At 37.8% G+C, this 24299-nt stretch overlaps 1 protein-coding gene across 3 annotated transcripts in view; it reads right to left on the reverse strand.

Moving 5' to 3' along the window:
- Positions 1 to 2044: 2044 nt before the first annotated feature.
- Positions 2045 to 24299, reverse strand: part of LOC131434715 (electron transfer flavoprotein beta subunit lysine methyltransferase-like) — a 66731-nt gene continuing 44476 nt past the window's right edge. For 2 of the 3 annotated variants that reach the window (XM_058601753.1, XM_058601752.1), the window contains exons 3-6: positions 2877 to 3107; positions 2674 to 2822; positions 2397 to 2584; positions 2045 to 2324 (exon numbers count right to left, since the gene is read on the reverse strand). In XM_058601753.1, coding sequence (XP_058457736.1) covers positions 2178 to 2324; positions 2397 to 2584; positions 2674 to 2822; positions 2877 to 3107 — 715 coding nt within the window. In that variant the 3' untranslated portion in view covers positions 2045 to 2177. The remainder of the gene's footprint in view (positions 2325 to 2396; positions 2585 to 2673; positions 2823 to 2876; positions 3108 to 24299) is intronic. The other variant, XM_058601754.1, reaches the window with a different exon arrangement.

Raw genomic sequence — 24299 nt, forward strand, 5'->3', positions numbered from 1 at the left:
CACACTGTTCTCATCAGCATAACAAACACTGTCATGAATTGTTTTTGCAAGCCCTTTCGAGCAACTTTTCAGATTCATGACCTACAATATTCAGAGAAAAAAAAATCTTAAAAAGGTCTCAACTACCTTCCTCTGTATTGTAATGCACTGGTTTGCCGCATTAGAATAACTAAGAATAGTTGTTTGATCACAAAATTTCAAATATTGTCTTACCTATGTGGATTACTAGTGCCGCAAAAGGATTTTTTCCGCTTTTTACTCACGAACACCAGCAATGATGTACCGCAAAATATGTTTTCATGACTAAATAGGAGTCGTTTAATCTTTTTAGTACTTCAACGCACAGAAAATCAAATGAGAAAACAGAGTATTAATTAATTTTACTTGAGTGAAAAAGTACTCTGCTTTGTTTACATTTAATTCACACACAGATTAAACTTTCATAGGTCGCGAATTGCGATGGAATCATTTTACTACTGCCTCTTATTCTAACTATTTGCATATAAACTGCATAGATCAAGTATGCATGTAAAATCTCCACACAAAACAACTCGTTTTGCGCCAAACATTTTTTCAACGACCTAGTATTCTGTTTTTCGACGACCAAACACTTATGGAACACCTATCGATGATCTAGCGGGCATAGGCGACTTTTTCAACGGAAAATTCCATTGTCCATGCAGAACAACTTCACATATTTTCCCCACTTTTACGGCAAATTCTCCTAATTTTTTTGATGCACGAATCCGGTGGGGGTAAAAACTGATCAAACAAAAAAAGAATCATGTAACTTCGTCCATCCGTTTTTACGTGATGCGATTACAAAGAATGATCTCTGCATTTTTATATATATAGATGTTGAAATTTAATTTTTTGCCAAAATTTACTCCATCCATTGCAAACTTAGCAGCTAGAAGAGCTAAAATTTTCAATTCACTGGTGTTTATTTTACCGTTGGCATAACAATGAATAGAAGTACAGGCAAAATGATGGAAACAGCTACCTTTGTGTGCCGCAACCTGTGCAACTGAATGAAAACGAAAGTGCCAATATTTAGAAATGAATCAATGCATTGTGTTAAAGTGTGATAGGCACACTGCTTCCGTCCCTTGGATTGCTCCCAGTTATACTCACAATTTCACTTCGAAGCAACAACTTTGGGAACAGATTCAGCTCTTTTGCCATAACTTCGACCAAAATTAGATGTAGGCACATGTATGCATATTTCAAATTGGAGTTATCTCGTAAGTATCTGGCATGATATCTGGCGTAGAACTGGCATGATATCACAAACATAATTATATCGAACGATTAAAAGTTTCACACGAATTGAAATCAAACTTAATATTTTGTCACGTGCAGGAGAAGCAATGCAAAATACTCACATACCCGCACGGCCTTTTGCCTACCTGGGCAGCCATGGCCACCAGATGGCAACCAACATTGTTTCAGTGACGGCTGTCAAATCCAATTTGGCAAAACATAGTCGCCTGTACCTTGGTTAGCCGAGCGTTTTCATCTTTTCACCTTCGCTGGAAATGTCAAAGATTTCCATCGGTATGACAAACGGCTGGCAGCCACGTCTACCTCAGAAATCCTGGTGGATACGGTTGTATCGTTCAAGGTGTATGTCTGGTAATGGCGAGGCAGCCGGACACCAGAATGGCGGCCAGCCATATTGTGCCCGTTGGCAGCCGTCTGGCAGCCAAGCCAATGCGGGTATGGGCCCCATCTTGTTGCGTAACGGATTGTATAAGTGAATGACAAAAAATGCAATATTTCATTCCAGATGAAAAGTTCATAATGTAATCCATGTATGTGATTCAATAGTATCACGGTAGCGGAAAAAGCGGAAATTATTACCGAAATATGTATTCTTTTGCTCTTGTTGATTTTCAATAGGAGACTGATATGCAAGTATAGGCTGCATGGTTTGTCGCTATTTTACATTTCTGCTTTTCATTTATCGGTGTTTTGCAGCCTGTATTCTCATTTGATACTGATAAAAAAAGCTAATATTAAATTACATGCTACGAGCCATTGGTTATTTTTTTGTACATAATTTCTATATTTCTGCCAATCAATTATTCGCTTCATGCTATGCAACTATGTAATGCAATTCCTGGAAATGGAAGCATTCAGGTCAAATAATCATTCTAACTACAAATAATCGACGGCTATAAAATGAACTTCCAGACACTGGCATGTGAAAACCCGTTATTCTCGATGCAAACATTCGCTGGGAGCTGATAGCGTGCTAATTGAATCATATTCCTCAGCCGACTCTCCGTCAAACCGTGTCTCCCCGGGTCACCGATGTAGATCTGAAAATGAAAACGAAAAAAATCGTCATACTCATGATCAAATAATTTCCCCGGGTTCTGACGGTATCGTACATCAACCGCTTTGGCAGTTAACCCGGTAAGCCATGGAATCAACACATCTGCAATGTCGGCATCGTAGAATAGATCGCCTATCAGCACGACGTCAAAATCATCACGCAGTAGGCCGATCATGTTTCCACCGCTTATCTCCAAGTCGACCGAGTTCAGTTCTGCGTTGAGAAGAGCTGCCTGAAGAGCGGCTGTGAAATGATGACCAGAATGAACAATAAAAACAAAACGTCACAAATCAGCCGAGCCGCCTAGGCCGGAATGAACTTCTCGAACTTACTTGGGTCAATGTCATTGGCAGTTACGCGCTTTGCCCCGACGAGCTTCGAGGCAATGGCGGAAGCTCCGCAGCCACATCCAACGTCCAAAACGTGTCTGCCCGAGAACAACTGATCGTTATCTAAAATGTATCTGCACAGTTGAAACTCGCTGCGTTATCGAAGGTGGAAAATTTTCCCTACTTGTCTGTCAACGAGTACCAACCTGGTCAGTGCCTGCCCGCCAGGCCAGAAAAATCCCCAAAATGGTTCGCTTGGGAAGCAGAAATCGTCGCTGATTGGCTGATGATAAATGGAGCATTCCTCTGTGATTAGATGCAGCGCAATTTCGGGCGCCATGTGCTGTCGCGAAATTTTGGTATTGCGACATATTGCGCCACGTTCGATGGGGTTTACTCGATTATCGGCTGAACCGGTCACGGTTACGGGGAGTGATCTATCAAAGGGGGGGCAACAGAAAAAAGGGTTACACGTTTAAGAAAGGGAACGGAATAAATTTGACGTTGGATACAAAAAGAATATGATTTGAGGGAGCAAGTTGTTACTTTCAGGTTCTTATCTTCGCTTACCTTCCAATCTTGATTAAACCAGATACAAAACAAGTATGTTCATGGGAGTTTTTTCGTTTTGTGGGAAAGTCCCTTGTTTGTGAATGAGCTCGCTTGATAAGGTGCAGTTCGTAGAATTCGGTAATGCTACGGGTTACGATAACAGTTCACGGTAAGCATTGTAATCTCCGGCTAGTGCCATAACACAGTTTTTTTTACTTTTTTTTATAAGGTACATGAAAGGGTAAAAATTGCAAATTTCTGTTGATTATTGTTCAAAACCTCAACGATTGAAAATATTTGCTTTCATTTAGCATACGAAGTGAAAATCTGATCGTTGATGAAATTGAATGCTGTGGTGGCCAAGTAAAGCGAAGCATGCTTGGCTCTTCTAGTCAATTGGGCTATCTCTTCATGTGTTTTCATATGCAGGGTAGTTTAATTGGTAGAACAATTTCCCCGATTAGGAGTTCGCTGGGGGTCCCGTCTCTGCGGTAACATTTCCACGGTTTTCATCACATAGTTTCATTCGCATGTTTTTTCCGTTTGATATTGATTAATTTGAACACTTTAGTTTTTTGATATTGGTTAATTTAAACAATAGTTTAAATTTATTTTATACAAAAATTTGGAGCAAGAAATTGAAAATTAAGTTACATTTTAATCGTAGTAATCTTTATAAATATTTACGGAGACATCAAAACTATGCTAAATGCATATCAAATTCGAAGACGTTTATAAGGTCAAATTAAGAGATTAGTCGATAAATTATGATCGAATGTCTATTTATACTCTGTATGTGAACTGATAGTTTCAAATTTCATCAGAGATATTTGAGCATAGGGGAAGGGAGGGCAAAGCGGGGACATTTTGGTCTAATTATTTTCACTATTTATGAGATATTTATTGCGTATAAAAATTTTCATTGTCTTTAGTAACTAACAAACCGGACTAAAAACTATTTTTATCCTGAATATTGGTTACATTAAGTACTTGTTCAGAATCATCTGAACAAATTATTTTTTGTTACGCTTTATCCATACAGGAGGCAAAGCGGCCTAGGGGAGACCGGGACGAGAATGGCCACTGCCAATAATTCGAACACATCCTTTCGACCAAGCCCTGTACACGTAGGCCCGAGCATTAGCTATAAATCGTTTATGTTTATTGACATGCCGTCCAGTAATTTGAGCCTCAAAAAAAATTAGAGGGTTGTATTCAAGACACGACCGAGCACAATAACATTAAAAATGGATCGTTTCTAGTGTCTTCATAATAAATACATAATAAATACAACTGTGGAACTCATTTATACTACTAAATCGAGGAGGCCGCTTCTAGATAAATTTCAGAATTTAATTTTGAATCTTTTAAAGCGTTTAGTTCCTGGTTGGACAACAGCTTGTTCAGTCACATTGTCACGTTTTGTTCGTATGGGAATGAAGATTTAAGTGAGCAAACCGATCCGTTGACAAAGTAAAACATTTTTAAGCTTACAGTATTGAAGCTTTGGAATCATTTAAATTAGGAAAATCCATTAACAAATTATCGATGAACAAGCGCTGCAAATTAGATCCGAAAAATCTATCGCCAATAATTCTAAATTGGCCTGATAGTTACCAGAGAACCAAAATAAAATACTCAATTCAAACCAATTTTTCAATGGTATGCAATTGAAATATTCAAACGACGTTATCTCATAAGTTTAAGTTTAATGTTTCCAAATCGATTAGTTTTTTATTTTCTTTTTTAAAAAGAAGTTTTTTTTTTTTATTTCAATTATAGAGGCTTTAACATCTTAGGTCATTCGCCTCTTCGGACCAGAAAATCTTTCTGACCCTATGTGCGGGGTTGGGAATCGAACCCAGGCGGGCTGCGTGAAAGGCATCGACTATCCCATCACGCTACACCCGTCCCCAAATCGATTAGTTGTTGAATTAAATAAATCCATCAACAAATGACTGAGTTAAAAGCGTTCAAAATTATGACAGAAGAATGTTACGCGATAAGTTTTGCATGTTTTAAATTGACACCCAGCCTCGGGAAGCGAAGTGTAAGGCATTTTTAATGGCAAAATCGACCAAAAATTTGCTAAATACATGGGATATTTCAAAAGAATCGGTTACCACGCTGATTCGGTTCTTCAATAGCTAGATGATATATAAGATACTCAAGCGAACACGGTGTTGCGCAGACAACAGGAAATTTCACCAACACATAAAGCAAAAGCGACAATCCAGCGAGCGAACGCATATACAATCCAGTCATCAGCTCACTGGACGAGCTACTTGTTTCATTCACAGTCAATCATCGACTAGGCAAAGAAATATTTTGCAGCCTATATTTATAGATTTCTCTTCATACTACGCATAACGATACGGTGTTTTTATGCATGACGCAAAGCCTCCTATGCTGAACAAAAAGTTGACGTCATTTTGTACAACAGGGATTGGTGGATGAAAACATAGGTCGATTCCAACCATTTTTTCAATAGTTTACTATTGAAATACTGAAACGACGTCGTCATACATGTTTAAGTTAAAAGTTTCCGAATCGATTGGTTGTTAAATTATAACAATCCATCAACAAATGACCGAGCTATTAACGTTCAAAATTATGACACAAAAAGGTTACGCGACTATTTTTGAAACTTTTAATTGACACCCGACCCCATATAGTGAAGAGTAAGGCATTTTTAATGCCAAAAATTCTCGTCCTGAGAATTATCTGGATTATCTGTAAATCCGGGCAAAACATCAATAGTGCTTTTCACTCATCGTAGGATAATCACAGGAGCTCGTCCGTTACATTTCTACGGTTCAGAGGTCACTGTGGTTGATCAAGTTAAATACGTCGGAGTTATTCTTGATTCAAAACTGAATTGGTCTGCTCACATTGACTTCAGGATTAAAAGAGGTTGTATGGCTTTCGGCCAATGCAGACGAGCTTTTGGAAAATCATGGGGACTCAAACCCAGATACATTCATTGGATCTACACAACTATTGTTAGACCAATTTTAGCATATGGATGTCTTGTATGGTGGCAGAAAGGAGAAGTCGCGACAGTTCAGTCAAAGCTAAATCATCTCCAAAGGATGGTCCTAATGGCGATGACAGGAGCATTCACGACAACTCCTACTGCTGCTCTAGAGGCGCTACTGTGCATTAAACCACTACATGTGTTCCTAAAACAAGAAGCATTATCTTGTGCATTCCGTCTTAAGGTTACAGGGCTTTGGAACAGTAACCCATTAGATTATGCTCTAGCCACACTCGCTTGTGGTCTCAAATGGTTACGTGGGATGAGTATTTACTCGCTCCTAGTGACCTAACTCTCACATGCAGTTTTCCTTTTAAAACATTCAATGTGAGCTATCCTCTTCGTTAGGAATGGTTGTCTGGTTGTCTGGAACGACAACTTGATGAACACATAGTTTGTTTTACGGACGGTTCTCTGTTGAATGGTCGTGCTGGTGCTGGTGTCTACTGTCGTGAAATGAGGCTGGAGCAGTCTCATTCACTTGGTAGATACTGTACTGTGTTCGAAGCAGAAATCTACGCGATTCTGTGTGGAATACAATCGGTACTTCAGCAGAGGATCTGTGGTAAACGAATTTATTTTTGTTCCGACAGTCAGGCAGCTTTAAAAGCACTCAGTTCGGATGATTCCCGGTCGAATCAAGTGATCGCATGTCGAACTCAAATTGAATTCTGGTATTACTGGAAATGAATGGGCTGATGAGTTGGCTAGAGCTGGTGCAACGAATGATTTGATTGGTCCGGAACTAGCTTCACCACTTTCAACTAGTTGGATAAAGCACAAGATTCGTTTTTGGGCTGCATCCAAACATGCCAGCAAAAGGATATTATCTCGTTTCTCACCCAATGTGATAAGGAGCTATAGTCAGAATGGTTCATTGTTCTTTCTGGAGTGAATGAATCCTTTCTTTATTCACCTTAAATAGGGTTTAGCAGATTGTTTGGCATCCTTTATGGGGTACCGAATTTACTTCTGCTTTTTGGTGTTTTTGTGTCGTCAATTTTCCCCATCCTCCTAGTCCAACCCTTACTATTTCCTTTCAATCCTTCCCTCTTATATATCGGGAAAATGATGCTAAAAACAAATTGATGGCAAGGCACAAATCTCCAAATATCAAGGGGAATGTGCCATTTGAGCCAATTGGTTCTGATTACTGATTGATTAATTTGTTCCGATATCACAAGCTGTATTGATTCACCTAAATATTATAAATAAGACATTTTTTTTTGCTAGAATTCGACATAGAGTGTCTTTTTAAGAGGCTTGATTCACATGTGTTTTTTCATGCAATTCGTTTAAGTGTTTAAAATCTGAAACACAGAATTAAAACTGACGTAATGAAAACAAGTAAACACGTTATTTTAGGCATCGTCGTTTTTCAAAAACATAACATTTTAATTGTTAATGATTCTGATTAAAAGAAGTTCGTCGTGCTTTTCAATGAATTTATGTTGCAAAAATTAACATCGTTGCAGAAACACGCCTGAAGTTATACCCAATTACGTTAAGTGCGTTACGTTTAAATTTCAGCGAAATCAGTCTAAATAGATAATGATCCAAAAAGTTTTAATCATGGTGTATTATCATAACATGAAAATATATTATGTTTCCCAAATCATGACTCGTTTTGCTCATTACTAGAATCGGAATTTTTCCCGTGCGGATTTGATCTCAGGGAAAATTGGCATCACTTGCCAGACTGTATTAGCGATTACACTCGCGTCTCTTTTTACGCGGAGGATACGTGCCGCGCAAAAAAAACGCGGAACTTCGGAAAACCGTGTAAAACTAACTTTTTGATGCCAAATATGTTAGAAATGCTCCAGATCTGGTGTAATCTAAAAATTTTTTTTTCAGATCTACTTTGGGACATAGAAAAATTTTGAAATTTCCTAAATCGAATCTTGTTTTTTTTTATATATTTGAAAGTCGAGTGTCAGAGTTGACTTAAAAACAAATTTTGGGATAACACCAGATGTCGACGATTCATGCTTTTTCGAAGACATAACAGGAAAACCGCGTAACTTCGGAAATCTGCGTAAAAAATCACATAAAAACGCGTACAAAAAAGGCCTCATTGTATACCACTATGCCGGCAAAAATTTCTGACAGACATTTAGAAGAAAATCTGTCATCCTCGTACCAGCGATCTTAAAATGTCTACTAGTTTCGTTGAAATTTTTTAAAGTTTACCTTACTGTTGCCAGGTTCACAGATTAATCTATGCTTCACAGATGTTCTATGGAAGAATTTAATCAGCGTGATGACCCCGAGATAGCGTTAAGGTTATTTTCTTGGCATATCCTATAAATTTAGACAAAATTTGGACTACTCTTCCAATTTACTTGAGTTTGGACGAATGCAGATAGTAAAAACTTACAAATATGTGTAAAAAAAAGATTATTCACGAGTTATCATCAAACGTATGATTTAAAACTGAAGAAACGGGGCCAAAACGGAAACAGTGGCAAAGTGGGGTTTTCTTTATATCTCTTTTGGCGTATGGTGCCAGCAATTGAAAAAAAAAATAAATTTCGGTTTGAAACACAAAGTGTACAAAGTAGGGCAAAGTTAATTTTTTGCATGATGTAATTTTTGGCCAGTTTTTATAAAAATGAAATAAATAATTTTCTAGCAATTAATTGTTGGCGGAATATTTCAAATATTCATAAATATTTGTTAACGTAAACGGCATTATCGTGACATTTTATATAGTAGGGGAGACCGGGGCGAAAATGGCCAAACGGAAACATCGAGAGCACTATTTGCAATTATGCATGCTCGAGGCATTTCAAGTGGATTAGTCATACCGGTCTTGTTGAAGGCAACAAAGACTGGGTTTAACAATTTTCCAACGTAAAAGTTTCCCTTTTGGAAATATGATTCTTGAACCAAATCTATAGAAGCTTTACCTTCTTGCAGAAGTCTGAATAGATTTATAGTTGCTGTACGTTTATGCTGGAGATTGATTTGTGCTAGTCTAACCATTATCAATTAGAGCAATGAACACTCCATCTCCAGCACTTATCGTACAACAACTAGAAGAAACCAAATATATTGGCTTATAAACGCCTATAGCGAACCATGGAAGGATTATTTAAATGCTTGATTCACGAGTTGCGAAGAATGAAATCGTCCACTGTGCCAGAGCATCGCTTAACACAGTAAGGGAAAAACCCAAGATATTCCGTTCACGATTGCATTGTTTAATCTCCTGCAGACATTCAGTCCTCGGCACGGAAATACACCTTGACTTTGGAGATCCTATTTTTGTGGCCTTTTACGACATGGAACAGGAAACCAGTGGATCAATTCTTGGTAAAAAATAATTCCGCCGGATACCACACGGCTTACCTGTTTGGCGGACTTATACCACCGGCACAGGTGGACCGTAGCGTTATTCTTAGCCAGTTTGGAAAACCGCTACCGACACTACACGGCTTCTAGACTGCTCAGAGAGGGAAGTTGACATTGATGGTCAACTTCTTAAAAAGAAACTCTATGTCGAATTCTTGCAAAAAATTGTCTCATTTATAATATTTAGGTGAATCAATACTGCTTGTGATATCGGAACAAATTAATCAAAGTGATTGAACAAAATATTATTCTGATTTTCTTTAGATGATGTTCCAAATTCACAATCGAATTTATTTTTTGGTTTACGCTTGTTCTCGGAGCAACGACGGTCATTTGTATAAAAATAACAGCTTGTCAAAAATAAAATTCGAGCTTGATGATCTCATCGCGAAGATTGCAAATCTTCAAATAAATGATAAAAAATAAATGATTTCGAAAACGATGTGTATTTTTGACAGGAACTCTTAGAATTTCTGGATCATAATGTGAGCTAGAGTGCTACTAAAAGAAACCGTATTACTCAGTGCAAAATCATTCGACGCTTCGACATCTCGTCTGTCAGATTTCGTTACAGACACTCACGCAAAAAAAAAAAAGATTGAAACAGTGTTCTATTCGTGTTTCAAATATTCATTAATTTGAAATAATTTCGTCGAGCAGTTTTGAATCTATTTCAAATTTGTGCTCGAAAAATAGAGTTAGAGACGTAGACTAGTCGTAAAGTCCATATGAAATAAAACAACGTTGATAACAACCTAAGAAAAGACTTCCAGAAATGAGTGATCGGCGATGATTAGATACATGATTACTTTTCTAACATGTCAAAAAATTTATGGAAACGATGTAACAATTTCTAATTACTTTTTCGTTGATATCTAGGAAAATAAAGCGGAATCTGGTGAGAGATGCGTAGGATTGGCATCGCTTCTGGCAACAATAAGGAGTGTATCGATAAGTAGTTAGCAACATTCAAACAGTTATTACTCTGGAATGGCTTAATTCTTTGCAGCGCGTTTTGCGGTGACATGTTTGTTTTCATGTCAATAACAGCAATCGATTGGTTTCGGTACGGTTTATCGTTTCAATGATGAGTCGAATTTATCCGGAAACGCAAAAGAAAATTCTGCACACTTGGTGCTCAGAAAGTGGTGTCACGTACAACGAATTTGCAAAACGGGTGAAAGTGCACCACACCAGTGTCAAAAATATTATCGAGAAGTTCGGTAAGACCCATTCCATGAAGGATTTGCCCCGATCCGGTAGGAAAACGGGTCCCAGCCAGCCCGACCGGGACTTAAAAGTGGTTGAGTACATCAGGAAAAACCCATCGGCGTCGACGCGGGATTTGGCCAAGCAGTTCAACACCAGCATCGGAATGATTCAACGGATCAAAGTTCGGAACTCCCTGAAAACGTCCAAGAAACAGAAGGTGCCAAAAAAGTCCCTGGTACAGCAAGTTCAGGCCAAAACAAAAGCGCGAAAACTGTATAACCGGGTTCTACAGAATAAAGACGGATGCATCCTAATCGACGACGAAACCTACGCAAAGGAAGACTCTCGAGCGCTGCCCGGATCGCAATATTATACGAAATCGGTGTACCGGCGATGGAAAAGTGTGGGCAGAAGGTGTTGGTCTGGCAAGCAATTTGTACCTGTGGTTTGCGGTCGTCGATTTTCTTCACGAAGGGCACAATTAACGCCAAGGTGCACGAGGAAGAATGTTTGAAGAAGAGAATGCTGCTACTGTACAGAGAGCATAGGACCCTCCTCTCTTCTGGCCGGATTTGGCTTCAGCCCACTACGTTAACTCCGATCTACAGTGGTTGGCAAAAAAATGTACAATTCATGAAAAAGGACATCAACCCACCGAACTGCCCGGATCTTCGGCTAATTGAAAGGTATTGGGCAATTGTTAAGCGGCACTTTCGGAAGGAAGGTACAGTGTCCCAAAACATGCAGGAGTTAAAAAAAACTGGACAGCTACCACTAGGAAAGTCACAAAAGTAACTGTGCAGAATTTAATGAAGAATGTCAAGTCCAAATTGCGAGCGTTTCACAGAAACTACGTTTTTCTTCAATATAATCAGTGAAATGCATAAAAATGTAATTTTTCTACAATATATCGAAAACTGATGTCAACATATTTTTTTTCTCGCTTTTTTATTCAATAATCAATGTTGCTAACTTGCTTGAAATCTATTTTCTATTGGTTATTAGGCGCATCAATACAGTCGAAAACTTGCCAGACTATGTTAACAAAACCGTTGTGAATCAATTCCCCAATCGATAGTTTGCAGTTCTTATTGACCTGCTACACTCGCACCAGCCGCTACCTAATTTCGGGGTCAAAACCTACCCAAAATCAACTAAAGTGCATCTCCCCAATTTTGGGTAACGAGTGATGACACTCAATGTTATGCCATAACAAAACACGCTACCCATTTTTACCTTTAAGTTTGAGTAGATAACGACCTAATTTTGGATAGCTTATAGAAGAGTTCGACAATGAGTGATTTCTCCTCAAAAAATAGATAGAAATGATATTCAGTGTACTTCAATATACAAACGTCGAAGCCAACGTGAAGTTGACCCTATTCACGGAACAATTTTAATTTTGCAACCAACCGTTCAAGGCATCTAAAAAAAAACATTGTACTTGGGTGTAAAATAATAGTACTTTTCACGTGTCACGTCTTTTTACGTTTGCTCAATGGTTTTCGTTTAACTGCTAAGTTGCAATAGCAGTTCAACATGAACTGCTAGCGCACAGATGAATTTAAGATGAAACGTAATAAGTACCCCTGAAAGATGCTTTGGAAAATTGGCTTTGTTGTAGTAGATGTAAAACACGTATTAGAATGAACGAAAATATTATTGTTTTGATTCTAATAGAGATTTAATCAAGTGTTAATTGAGCGTCAAAATAAAATCGTGTTTCGATTTTTATTTTCGTCAACTTTGACACAGTAGATATTTCAACACAAAAAATCGTATCAGTATCGATGGTCCCATCATGTTTTGAATCTTTTTCTAGAAACAGGTTTAAGTTGTTAAAATTTACCCCGCAACCACATTCGACTGGTTGTAATTCGAAGCGGAATAGGTAGGTCATTGATTGAAAATATAGATAGAATCGCAACGATTTCAAAGTTCGTAAACATTCGAACGTTCGAATCGTCGAACTTCAAAACAACAGCAGTAGCACTGTGTGTGTGTGTGTGTGTGTGTGTATTTGGTGTTTTGTTACACAGTAATCGACCGCGAAAATTGCGCCGTACTGTCTGTTGGATTGATTTTTGTTTTCGACGATGAAAAAGCTGCCTTGTTTGACCTCGAATTTTACTCGATGCCTACACTGAGCTGAATTGTCAGATTTTTTTCAGCCGAGTTCAAAGCCAAGATGTAGATTTGATCTACTCCGATTGAAAATAAAAAGATTCTTGAGAATTTAAAACAATTTTAATCTGGAAATAATGTTCGTCTGAAATTGGTTTTGAAGAATTTTTTCCTTGAAAATTGATAGACAGTGATGATTATTCGTTCAGTGTACACCGAACAGATATTATGTCACATCGCAATTGTAACGTGATCGCGTACTATATAATTATATTGAATCATGAAACAAGCAAGCTGCTGTTCGAACGGACTTCGAAAGTAGCTGAACCTTCCCCGATCGAGGTTGGAGCTGATTCCGCCAAATAACGGATGTCACGTTTTATCGGCTGGTGTACTAGGTCGCGGATACTGACGACGTTGTGTTGGTTAACCTCAAAAACCGCGCGCCCGTCCGCTTTGGTAAGAACATATCCTACCTACCCTACGGCAGTGGTGTTGTTTTGGTGTGCAAGCGAAAACATTCGATATCAGGTTGTTAGGCACCGTTATGATCAACGTGACTGTTTGCTAATTGTCACCTTATATTTCAGTTGCACTTTCACTGGCTGTGGGAAAATTATCGATTATCGTTCTACAAGGTGAACATGGCCTACTGTTCGAAGTGATGAGGTGACAGCTTCGGTGAATTACAAATCACCGTACGACGCAGTTTTCGAAAGGAAAGGCGTATCGAATTGCAACATTGGAGAAATCCTGCGATCGTTTACCGCTACACCGCAGCAAATTGGTCACATGTCACCGGCACGCGGCACAGGTGATCGCTTTATGCTGAGCTTTCTGCTATGGATGTTGCAGTATGTTTCAATTATTGAAATGAATTTAGCGGATAGAATATCAAATTCATTCTGCTGAATTGATTAGCGCTACTATTTTGCCTAACTCAAGCTGTTCAATATTTTACTTTTCGCTGTTAACAAAACATCTGCCATAAAAGTTTTCTCCTAAGTAAGATAGATCTCCTGCTTTTGAGAAATCTATGAATCCGACGCACTTCTTAATCACGAGCAGATGCTAAAAGTTTTGGCACGGATTGAGAATTTTCAGTAACTCCTATTGGATTCATAATGAGATTCGTTTACTTTTCTATGGCTCAATCTAGTATTTTACGAATTGTCGAAACAGAAACGAATTAAGAAGAATTCATTCAGTCTATTATAAGTTCACACCGATGAACTCTCGGAGCGGAGAATATGGACTTGCGGAAAATTGGAACTCGGGGAAGTATTCTGAGCACTTTTTGCCATATATTATTTATCTACACCAGAAGCCAAATTCTGGATGAGGATCCAGGAGCTGGAACTGAATTTAGAAACGAAATTCGGAACTTGAGACAAGTTCAGAATTCAGTTAAAAAAATTCAGTATCAGAATCCAGATCAAGAATTCAGTTCATGAATTTAGCTCTAGAATTCTGGAATGAGTTCATTTTTCAGAGTTTAGTTCTAGAACTGAATTCTGAACTTAAATTCTGAACATGAACAAAGCAGCTGAATTCAAACTCTAGTTCCAGCATCCATGTTCCGCATTTAGATCCAGAAGCTGCATTCAGGGATTAAATTCGGGTTCCGAAATCAATTCTAAAATTCTGGGTTGGAATTCTGATCTACAATTAGGTTTCTGAATCAAGAACATAAAGTACGGAAATAAATTCAGTTTCAAAATTTGGTCATGAAAACAGTTCCAATAATCTAGTTCAGAATTCGTATGCAGTTCCGGAGAATAAGTTTAAAATTCCAAATATGAAATCAAGTACAGGATTCCGGTTAGGGGTAATGTCAGACTGCATAACTCTATGACGTGAACACGAATAAAACTGACATGCTTTTTCACACTTCGGAAAATTTTAGAAAACTATGTTAAACTGCCACCCTACTTCCTAGAATACAAACGTTATCTTTTGAAACCAAATGATTCTTTTTAGCACTACAAAATAATAAATGATCAAACGGTATCAAATTAAACATCTCGAATGCAGTCCTAAGTGAATTTTGCGGTTATGTCTCTAGCATTACCTACTCCAAGTTTTTAACAGAAAACTTACCTTAATCCTATGACAATAGTGCCTGAGAACCTCGTTTTATTTAGTTCTCCTCTCCTTCAATTATTACGGTACCACAATCGAAATTTCTTCAAAGATTCCAATTAAATCGAAATTTTGTGGTTTTGGCTTGAAAGTTGTGCGAAGGGTCAAGTGTCAAATATAAAATAATTTTAAGGTGAATATAAATCGAAATAAAAGTAGTATCGAAAACGACAGGAAATTATTATGAAAACATTTAATTCTTATACACAAACAAAAATGAATGCTCGAAAAAACGGCTCAAAAATTGCTTTAAAATCTGCTCGAAAACTTCTTGGAAAATTCTACTAAAAATTGCTTCAAAATCTGATCGGAAAAACTGCTCGAAAAACTGTTCAAAACTGTTCGAAAAATACTACTCAAAACAGCTCGAAGAATGTTTCGAAAACTGCTAGAAAATAGTTTCAAAATTAACTTGAAAAAACCGTACGAAAAACTGATCGAAAACTGCTCGAAAAATTATACTTAAAAATGCTTCAAAATCTTATCGGAAAAGCTGCTTGAAAAAGTGGTCAAAACTGCTCGAAAATACTAAAAACTGCTCAAAAATACTCAAAACTGCTCGAAAAATGTTTCAAAAACTGCTCGAAAATAATTTCAAAATCTGCTCGAAAACAACGCTAAACTGATTGGAAACTGCTTCAAAATCTGCTCGAAAACTGTTTGAAAACTGCTCGAAAAATTTTTCACAAACATGCTTCAAAATTTGATCGAAAAATTGTTCGAAACTCGTCGAAAACTGTTTCAAAAACTGCTCGAAAGTAGTTTCAAAATCTGCTCGAAAAAAAAAAACGCTTGAAAAACTGCTCGAAAAATACCACTAAAAACTGCTGTATTTTTTAACGTTTATACTCTTACCGTTTCTGTCACACCAATCAATAGCTTTGTCACCGTCTATTTATAAGGCACAGCTATCCACAAGGCTTTGAGATCGTCTGCATACATTGCTTTAGGAGACGATAATTCTCTACATTCTGGTATTACTGAAAATGAATGGGCAGATGAGTTGCCTAGAGCTGGTGCAACGAATGATTTCGTGGGTCCTGAACCAGCTTTGCCACTTTCAACTAGTTAGATAAAGCACAAGATTCGTTCTTGGGCTGCATCCAAACATGCCAGCTACTGGCGCAGCTTGCAAACTTGCGCTCAGACAAAAGCATTTCTACCAGATTTAAATCTGAAAATGTCAAAGTGTCTACTGCATTTCTCCAAGCATCATTGCAGTATTCTGGTCAGAACTCTGGAACTCAATTATCACATGGCTACTATTAAACGTGATGAGTATTATTCGTGTGATTTGTGTGAATGCGATTATGGTACTTCATATCATCTGATATGTAATTGTCCCGCATTGACGCAACTACGTATCCGGGTTTTTGGTTCTCCATACATGATTGAGTCTGTGTATGCGGAGCTAAAATTGAAGGATATTCTCTCGTTTCTCACCCAATGTGGCGTGGAGCTATAGTCAGAAGGGTTCATCGTTCTTCCTGGATAGAATGAATCATTTCTGTATTGACCTTAAAAAGGTTTTAGCAGATTGTTTGGGTGCCGAATTGTCTTCTACTCGTACATACTGCGAATCGTTCTGCATTCTTCCGGGAATGCACAATGGTGTCGCTTTTGTAAAATCTCTAAGTTCTCTCGGGCGTTGAAGGTTTCATTAACTATGCATTTTGGCACCTGCAGATTATTCAGCATCCTTTCGGAGATGCAAAACGATTTGTTTCTTTTAGTTATGTGCTGTTTTCTCACATCACCCATTTCACAATTCCCTTCCATGTTCCCTTTATCCTTCCTTTCCCATCAGAAAATTGATGAGAAGCTACGGCAAGGCACAAATCTCCAAATAACTAGGGGATCGTGCCACTTGAGCCAATTAGTTCTGATTCATGATTTCGTAACCTATTTTTCACAATCAAGTCAAAAATTTTGAATAGTCGTCATCTATTCAGTCAGTTACTAATCACTATGAACTCAGGAAGAGTAATTTGTTACCCTAAAATTGGGTCGCAGCTGAATATCTTTTCCTACCTGAATATCTTTTGGTAGCTCAGATAAAAGCTCGACAATGAACGATTTCTCCTGAAGAAAAAGTAAACTCGATTTTCAGTGTACTACAAGTATATACTTTTCGGATTACAAAAAGGTGCATAATCCAACATGTCAAATTCACAATATAGTTATGGGAAAATTCAAACACTTTGAAGTGAATCTTAAATAACAATCAAATGATTTAAAGACTGTCCCAGAAAGTATGGACGCAACCAAAAACCGCTGCCATTTCACAATGGCTCAGAATCTGTCAATTTTTATGGCTGCGTCCTATTGTTTACACTCTTCTCTAACCACTTGTGCAGTTGTTTATTCGTTTTCATTAGTTTGTTTCGAAATGCGTGGACTTTCAGCAGAACAACGTCGAAAAATTGTGTACAAATGGTGCACAGAACTCGGACTGTCACTGAGAAAGATAGCAAAAATGGAAGGAGTAAGTGAAAAAGTCGTGCGAAATGAAATCAGGAAGTTCGGTGAGGATAACACCTTTGAGGATAAACCGAAAACGGGTCGAAAAACAGGTCCTGCTAACCCTTAGTTGGATAAACGTATACTGAAGGCGTTCGAGCAAAAGAAGGAGGTTTCAGTTCGGGATGTGGCCAAAAAAGTGGGCACTTCGAAGTCAAATGTTCTTCGTGCTAAAGAACGTTTGAATCTTCGAACCTAAGAGAAGCAGAAACAACCAAAACGTAGTCCGAAACAAGAAGCATCGATCAGGCCGAGGGTTCGAAAGCTGCACAATACGATTCTTGCTGGAAATTTGAACTGCATAATCATGGACGACGAAACCTACGTGAAACTCGATTACAAATCCTTGCCGGGGCCACAATATTATACGGTGCGAGAAGGGCAAGTGTTAAACCAGTCCGAGACATCGATTGAAGTCGAAAAATTTGGTCAGAAAGCTATGGTCCGGCAAGCCATTTGTAGCTGCGGTAAGATTTCGAAACCCTTCATCACCACTGCTTCAATGAACAGCGAAATATACATCAAGGAATGTTTACAAAAACGACTTCTACCCATGATTCGAAGCCACAAGGATCCTGTTGTCTTCTGGCCAGATCTTGCTTCTTGCCACTACTCGAAATCAACAGCAAAATGGTATACTACCAAAAATTTCACTTTCTTCCCAAAATACATGAATCCATCAAATTGCCCACAACTTCGACCAATTGAGGAATTTTGGGCATTAACGAAGGCACATCTTAGGAAACATGGCAGCCGAAACCATTCAACAGTTCGAAAAAGATTGGAAAAAAGTGTCAAAATTTGTCGCCAAGAAGTTTTTACGGAATTTAATGAGGAACGTTCGAAAGAAGGTGCGCCAGTTAGTCTACAATGGCTAAGTAGCAAATGTTGAGAATAATATTCTGTTATTGTAGTCTAATATTATCAGTATATCGAATACAATTTAAATATCTAACACTTGTGAATTATTTACAGCGAAATCAAAATGCGTCCATACTTTCTGGGACAGTCTTTAGCAGGGTGACGAATAATAAAAAACCCAACTGACAATCTCTTAGCAAATTAGTTTAGATTATTCTGCGAAAATTTCAGAATGATTCATTGACTTTAGTGGTCGGGAAAGTCTTTTCTGAACGAAGAATTGCATAGCTGAAAACGCCGTCTTTCAACTTGTTCATTGAATATCTCGCCTTCAAAAGCATGGATCAAAAATCTATCCTGATAATGTCTAGATAATTTAATTTCGAAGCGATTGGTGAATTTAAATCATAGGTGTTGTAGCGATAAAAATGAGGTGAATGTATTTTTTGTGAAGGTAAGTCGATTGCTATGGCGGCGCCATTTTTTTCTGCTCCAGTTTCCATTATTCAAAAATTAGACAGAATTTCGAAAAACCAAAAACACTTAAGTTTTAGTAATTAAATTTAAAACAACTAAGTATTCTTAGAATTTTTAAATTTTGTTTTGCCGTGCCATAATTGGTTTTTAGAATGTTTAAATAGTTGCTGCTCTGTTCCATGGGGATGATTTTAGAACTGAAAAATACCGTTTGAAGCGAAATTTCACAAAGAATCTGAAAAGGCAATTTGAATTATAAAAGTAAGCAAAGATTACATATAAACCTGTTTTAATCCACCTAGTGGTGTAATGATGCCTTTCTCATATCTCACATATTCGCATATATAAATGTGTGGTATTCTTATAAATAATTTTCTTTGATTCTTGAAAACACAACACTAGTATAACCTATAGAGTGAAACAGTACTCAGGTCGGTTAGGCCATCTCTGAGGAAACAAAAAGAGGTACTTCCGAAACCGGAATCTGTGAACCGGCATAATCGAGATTGGTTCGAGAAAATTGACTGGGATTTTGAGTCTATGGCTATAATCTTTGGTCGTTCATTAAAAACCCAAAAACAAGGAAAGCCAAATTAATGTTTGGCCGTGTACTGACAATGACTCCCGATTGGAATAGTTTTGAGACAAGTTTAGAAATTATTTTACTTTTTATTATTTCACTAGCTGAATGACCCGGCGTTGCTCGGAAATGTTTCGGGAAGAAAAGGCCGAAAAAAATTCCCGAAGTTTTTTTTTTTTTTGTTTTCAATTATAGAAGCTTTAACATCTTAGGTCATTCGCTTCTTCGGACCAGAAAATCTTTCTGACCCTATGTGCGGGGTTGGGAATCGAACCCAGGCGGGCTGCGTGAAAGGCATCGACTATCCCATCACGCTACACCCGTCCCCTTCCCGAAGTTGTCCTACTTAGTGTAATACTCTGAACAGTTTTATGTTGTTATTCAGTCAATTTTACCGTACACTTCCCATGTTTGGGGTACTTACCGCACTCCCTCTCCCTTAAAATGACCTTTTAATCTACATTGACATAAAAGTAGTATCTGTATTTGTCAAGATGCATCGTTTCTCGTAGAAAAAATTTTATATTGAACTCTCCTTTTTTTAGTGAACTTACAACAGCTCTCCTCCATGATAACTCTTATGACCATCTCTTAGTAGTGTCCAATATATCTGTGCTCTTCAAAAAGTATCGATTCATTCATTCAAATGAACGATAGCAATACTATCTAGCACAATCTTGACATTCTTGCCCCTCTCTTATTTTATGAAAAATTCAAGATGAAAATTGATTTTCAAGACCCTTTCTGTATTCTCCTAGTCTGAATCCGTCCTCTATCTTGTTTGACGACGATTAAGAAAATGTTACAATAAACCTTTGTCATGAATATCTAAGCTTGTCGTGACCACCTCTGAATAGTAAAAAGTACCTGTGCCAAGTTTGGTGATAAGATACTGAGTTTATATGTAACTTTACACCCCCCCCACACTCCCATTCTTAAAATATCCAACCTAGTTAGGTGTGATGAGTTTGAGTTGTTTTGGAGTTACGTTCGATTATAACAGATCGGCTGAACAGTTCGTATCGTTTCTATGAGAGGGCGCCACTAGAATTAAATCCATACCATTTTCAGTTAGTAAAAAAGATATGTGTATAAATTTGACAGCTGTCTGATTATTAGTTTGTGAGATATTGCATTTTGAGTGAAGCTACTTTTGTTATTGTGAAAAAAATGGAAAAAAAGGAATTTCTTGTGTTGATGAAACACTACTTTTTGATGAAAAAAAGTGCCGCCGATACCAAAAAATGGCTTGATGAGTGTTATCCAGACTCTGCACCGGGCGAAGCAACAATTCGTAAGTGGTTTGCAAAATTTCGTACTGGTCATATGAGCACCGAAGACGATGAACGCAGTGGACGTCCAAAAGAGGCTGTTACCGATGAAAACTTGAAAAAATCCACAAAATGATTTTCAATGACCGTAAAGTGAAGTTGTTCGAGATAGCTGACACCCTAAAGATATCAAAGGAACGTGTTGGACATATTATTCACGAATATTTGGATATGAGAAAGCTTTGTGCAAAATGGGTGCCGCGTGAGCTCACAATCGATCAAAAACAACAACGAATTGATGATTCTGAGCAGTGTTTGGAGCTGTTATATCGAAATAAAACCGATTTTTTTCATCGATATATAACAATGGACGAAACATGGCTCCATCACTTCACTCCGGAGTCCAATCGACAGTCAGCTGAGTGGACTGCACGCGATGAACCGAACCCAAAGCGTGGAAAGACTCAACAATCGGCCGGTAAGGTTATGGCGTCTGTATTTTGGGATTCGCATGGTATAATTTTCATCGACTACCTTGAAAAGGGAAAAACCATCAACAGTGACTATTATATAGCGTTATAAGAGCGTTTGAAGGACGAAATTTGAAAAAAACGGCCTCATTTGAAGAAGAAAAAAGTTTTGTTTCATCAAGACAATGCACCGTGTCACAAGTCGATGAAAACCATGCTGAAATTGAACGAATTGGGCTTCGAATTGCTCCCTCATCCACCGTATTCTCCAGATTTGGCCCCCCGTAACTTTTTCCTGTTCTCAGACCTCAAGAGAATGCTCGCTGGTAAAAAATTTAGAAACAATGAAGAGGTAATCGCTGATACTGAGGCCTATTTTGAGGCAAAGGACAAATCGTACTACAAAAATGGTATCGAAAAGTTGGAAGATCGCTATAATCGCTGTATCGCCTCTGATGGCAATTATGTTGAATAATAAATACGAATTTTGGTAAAAAAATGTGTGTTTCTATTAAACGATACGAACTTTTCAGCCGAACTGTTATTAGCAATTTGAACTTTGCTCCCCCCTTGGATGAGACCCTTACTTTATCCACCCCCTCCCAATCCCTTCTTAAAAATGCTCTTGGGATCATCTGAAGCGCAAATAATATCTGTACTCAGCAAGAAGTATCGTTTTATGGAAAACTCTATAAACTTCACATTAAACTTCCTTTTTTAGAAGCACTCATGATATCCACCCCCCCCCCCCACAAACATCCTTAAAACCATATTTGAGTTTTTCAAAATGTATGTATGGTTTTAAAAAGTATCAATTCTCTTTAAATTAGATAAATTTCGACATGGCCTCCTCAAATTAAGAACGCTTGCTACACACTCTCTCCCCTGTGAATGTCCTAATGATCATCTCCGAAGAGCAAGAAGTACCTGTGCCAAGTTTGATAGCAATACGGTTAGTAGTTTTGGAGTTATGCCGTTAAAAACATTACACCCTCCTTTTTAAAGGTACGTCCAACCCCCATATAATCATACCTACGGAATGCAAAATGTTTCTATGGTTTTCAAAAAGTATCGATTCTGATTCCCCCCTCTGTTGAAGACCCTTGGCACGCTCCCCCGGTGAATGACTGATAGGTTAAAACCGGGCTAAAATAAATAACTAACTAACTAACCCTTGCTACGCTCTCTCTCTCATAAAAATACACATATGACCATTTCTACAGAGCGATAAGCACCTGTACCCAGTTTGGTGGCAATCCGTTAAGTATTTTAGGAGTTATGCCGTTATAAACATTACACCCCCCTTTAAAGGTACTTGCTACATCCACTCCGCATATAGTCACATTTAAGGTATTCAAAATGTGTCTATAGTCTTCAAAAAGTATCGATTCGCGTCAAATTAGACACATTGTGTGGGGTTACAAGACCTTTAATTGAAATCTAAGTTCATGAAAATCGATTCCGAGCTATCTCCGAGAAAAGTGAGTGAAAAAAAAGGTAAATACCAAAGTAGCACATGTAACTTGTTCATAAAAAAATAAAATAAAACTGATGCTGCATAATGGCTGCTTGACAAACACGACGAAACAAGTCGTATTATGATGGTGACAATGGAGTCAAAATAATGTTACGAATTGACATCTCATCATAATAAGTTACAATAAGTTTCAACGTAACATTTTGGTAATCTAACTTTTACGACGTGGTCGCATTGACTGTTTTCTGTCGCCAACTGGTCACCGTAACAAAATGTGACAATGAAAAAGTGACACACTACAAGACAAAGTTAAGTAATGATTTCATATCGGTTACTGTATTCGTTGTGATGCAACAAAGAAATACAATTACAGTGTCGGTTGAAAGCTTCCGTACATTATCCTGGACAATAGTATTAAATCAATTAGTAGAATAAGTAGAAAATTCCTTCAGTTTAAAAAATTGTCTAAAGTCGAATCTGCGCTTATACACAAATTTTTTGCCGGTACATGTGCGAAGCGAACTTGTTTCGCTTTGGGAAGTACATTCTCTCTACTAGAAAGAATATTTTTACATTTTGTCACGGCAGTTTATGCATGGAAAAACTTTGCATTTGGCTACCATTATGACCAAAGAATGAAATATTCATTGAATTTGAATAAAAATGCAATTTTTAATTATTGCGATTGGTCAACTGTTTTAACTTTGGTGTATGAAAAACTAATATTAATCACAAAAAAATTCTATCTGAACACATTTCGAAAGTTTAGCTCTAAATTTTATATGACGGATATAAAAATATGAATAATATTTTGTATGTCGATGTTCCGAAACCCAAAATATCGAAGGCGCGCACGTTTTCAATAAGTACAATGATCAACTTCACCATAAATATCAAATAGCACTTCGATTTTGAGTAGACATAGTGAGTTTAAAAAGGATTGAATTCTATATTTGAACTCTGACTATCGGATGCCAATTTTTGGTCGTAAATGTTGAATGGGAACAAACATCAACAAACTGTAACTTGACATGAGCTTATATTTTCTGTTTCATTGTGACTGATGTGCGCGCTGAATCAAATCAAATATTCGTTACTGAGAAGTTGTTTGGCAACCCTTGGTAAGTAGCACAAGTTCCGCCTTTTACGCTTTTCAGGTTACATAGCAGTTATAATGCACGTTGCAAAGTCTTCAGCTTGTTCCATGATTTGTGTCATATAAGTTACTGTCATTGAAGTGTAATAACGTGTGCTACTTGGGTACATACTAGAGATGGTCGGGTATAGAAATTCTTATACCCGAACCCGACCCGTACCCGAGTGGTCAGCAAAAAAATTTACCCGTACCCGACCCGTACCCGATTAAAAATTAAAAAAATTACCCGTACCCGACCCGTACCCGATCAATAATAAAAAAAAATTACCCGTACCCGACCCGTACCCGATAAAAAATAAAAAATTTTACCCGTACCCGACCCGTACCCGATAAAAAATTACCTGTACCCGTACCCGACCCGAATGAGTAGTAAAAATTTTACCAAAATTCAGT

The sequence above is a fragment of the Malaya genurostris genome, chromosome 3, assembly GCF_030247185.1.
Source record: "Malaya genurostris strain Urasoe2022 chromosome 3, Malgen_1.1, whole genome shotgun sequence".
In the NCBI taxonomy this organism is placed as follows: domain Eukaryota; kingdom Metazoa; phylum Arthropoda; class Insecta; order Diptera; family Culicidae; genus Malaya; species Malaya genurostris.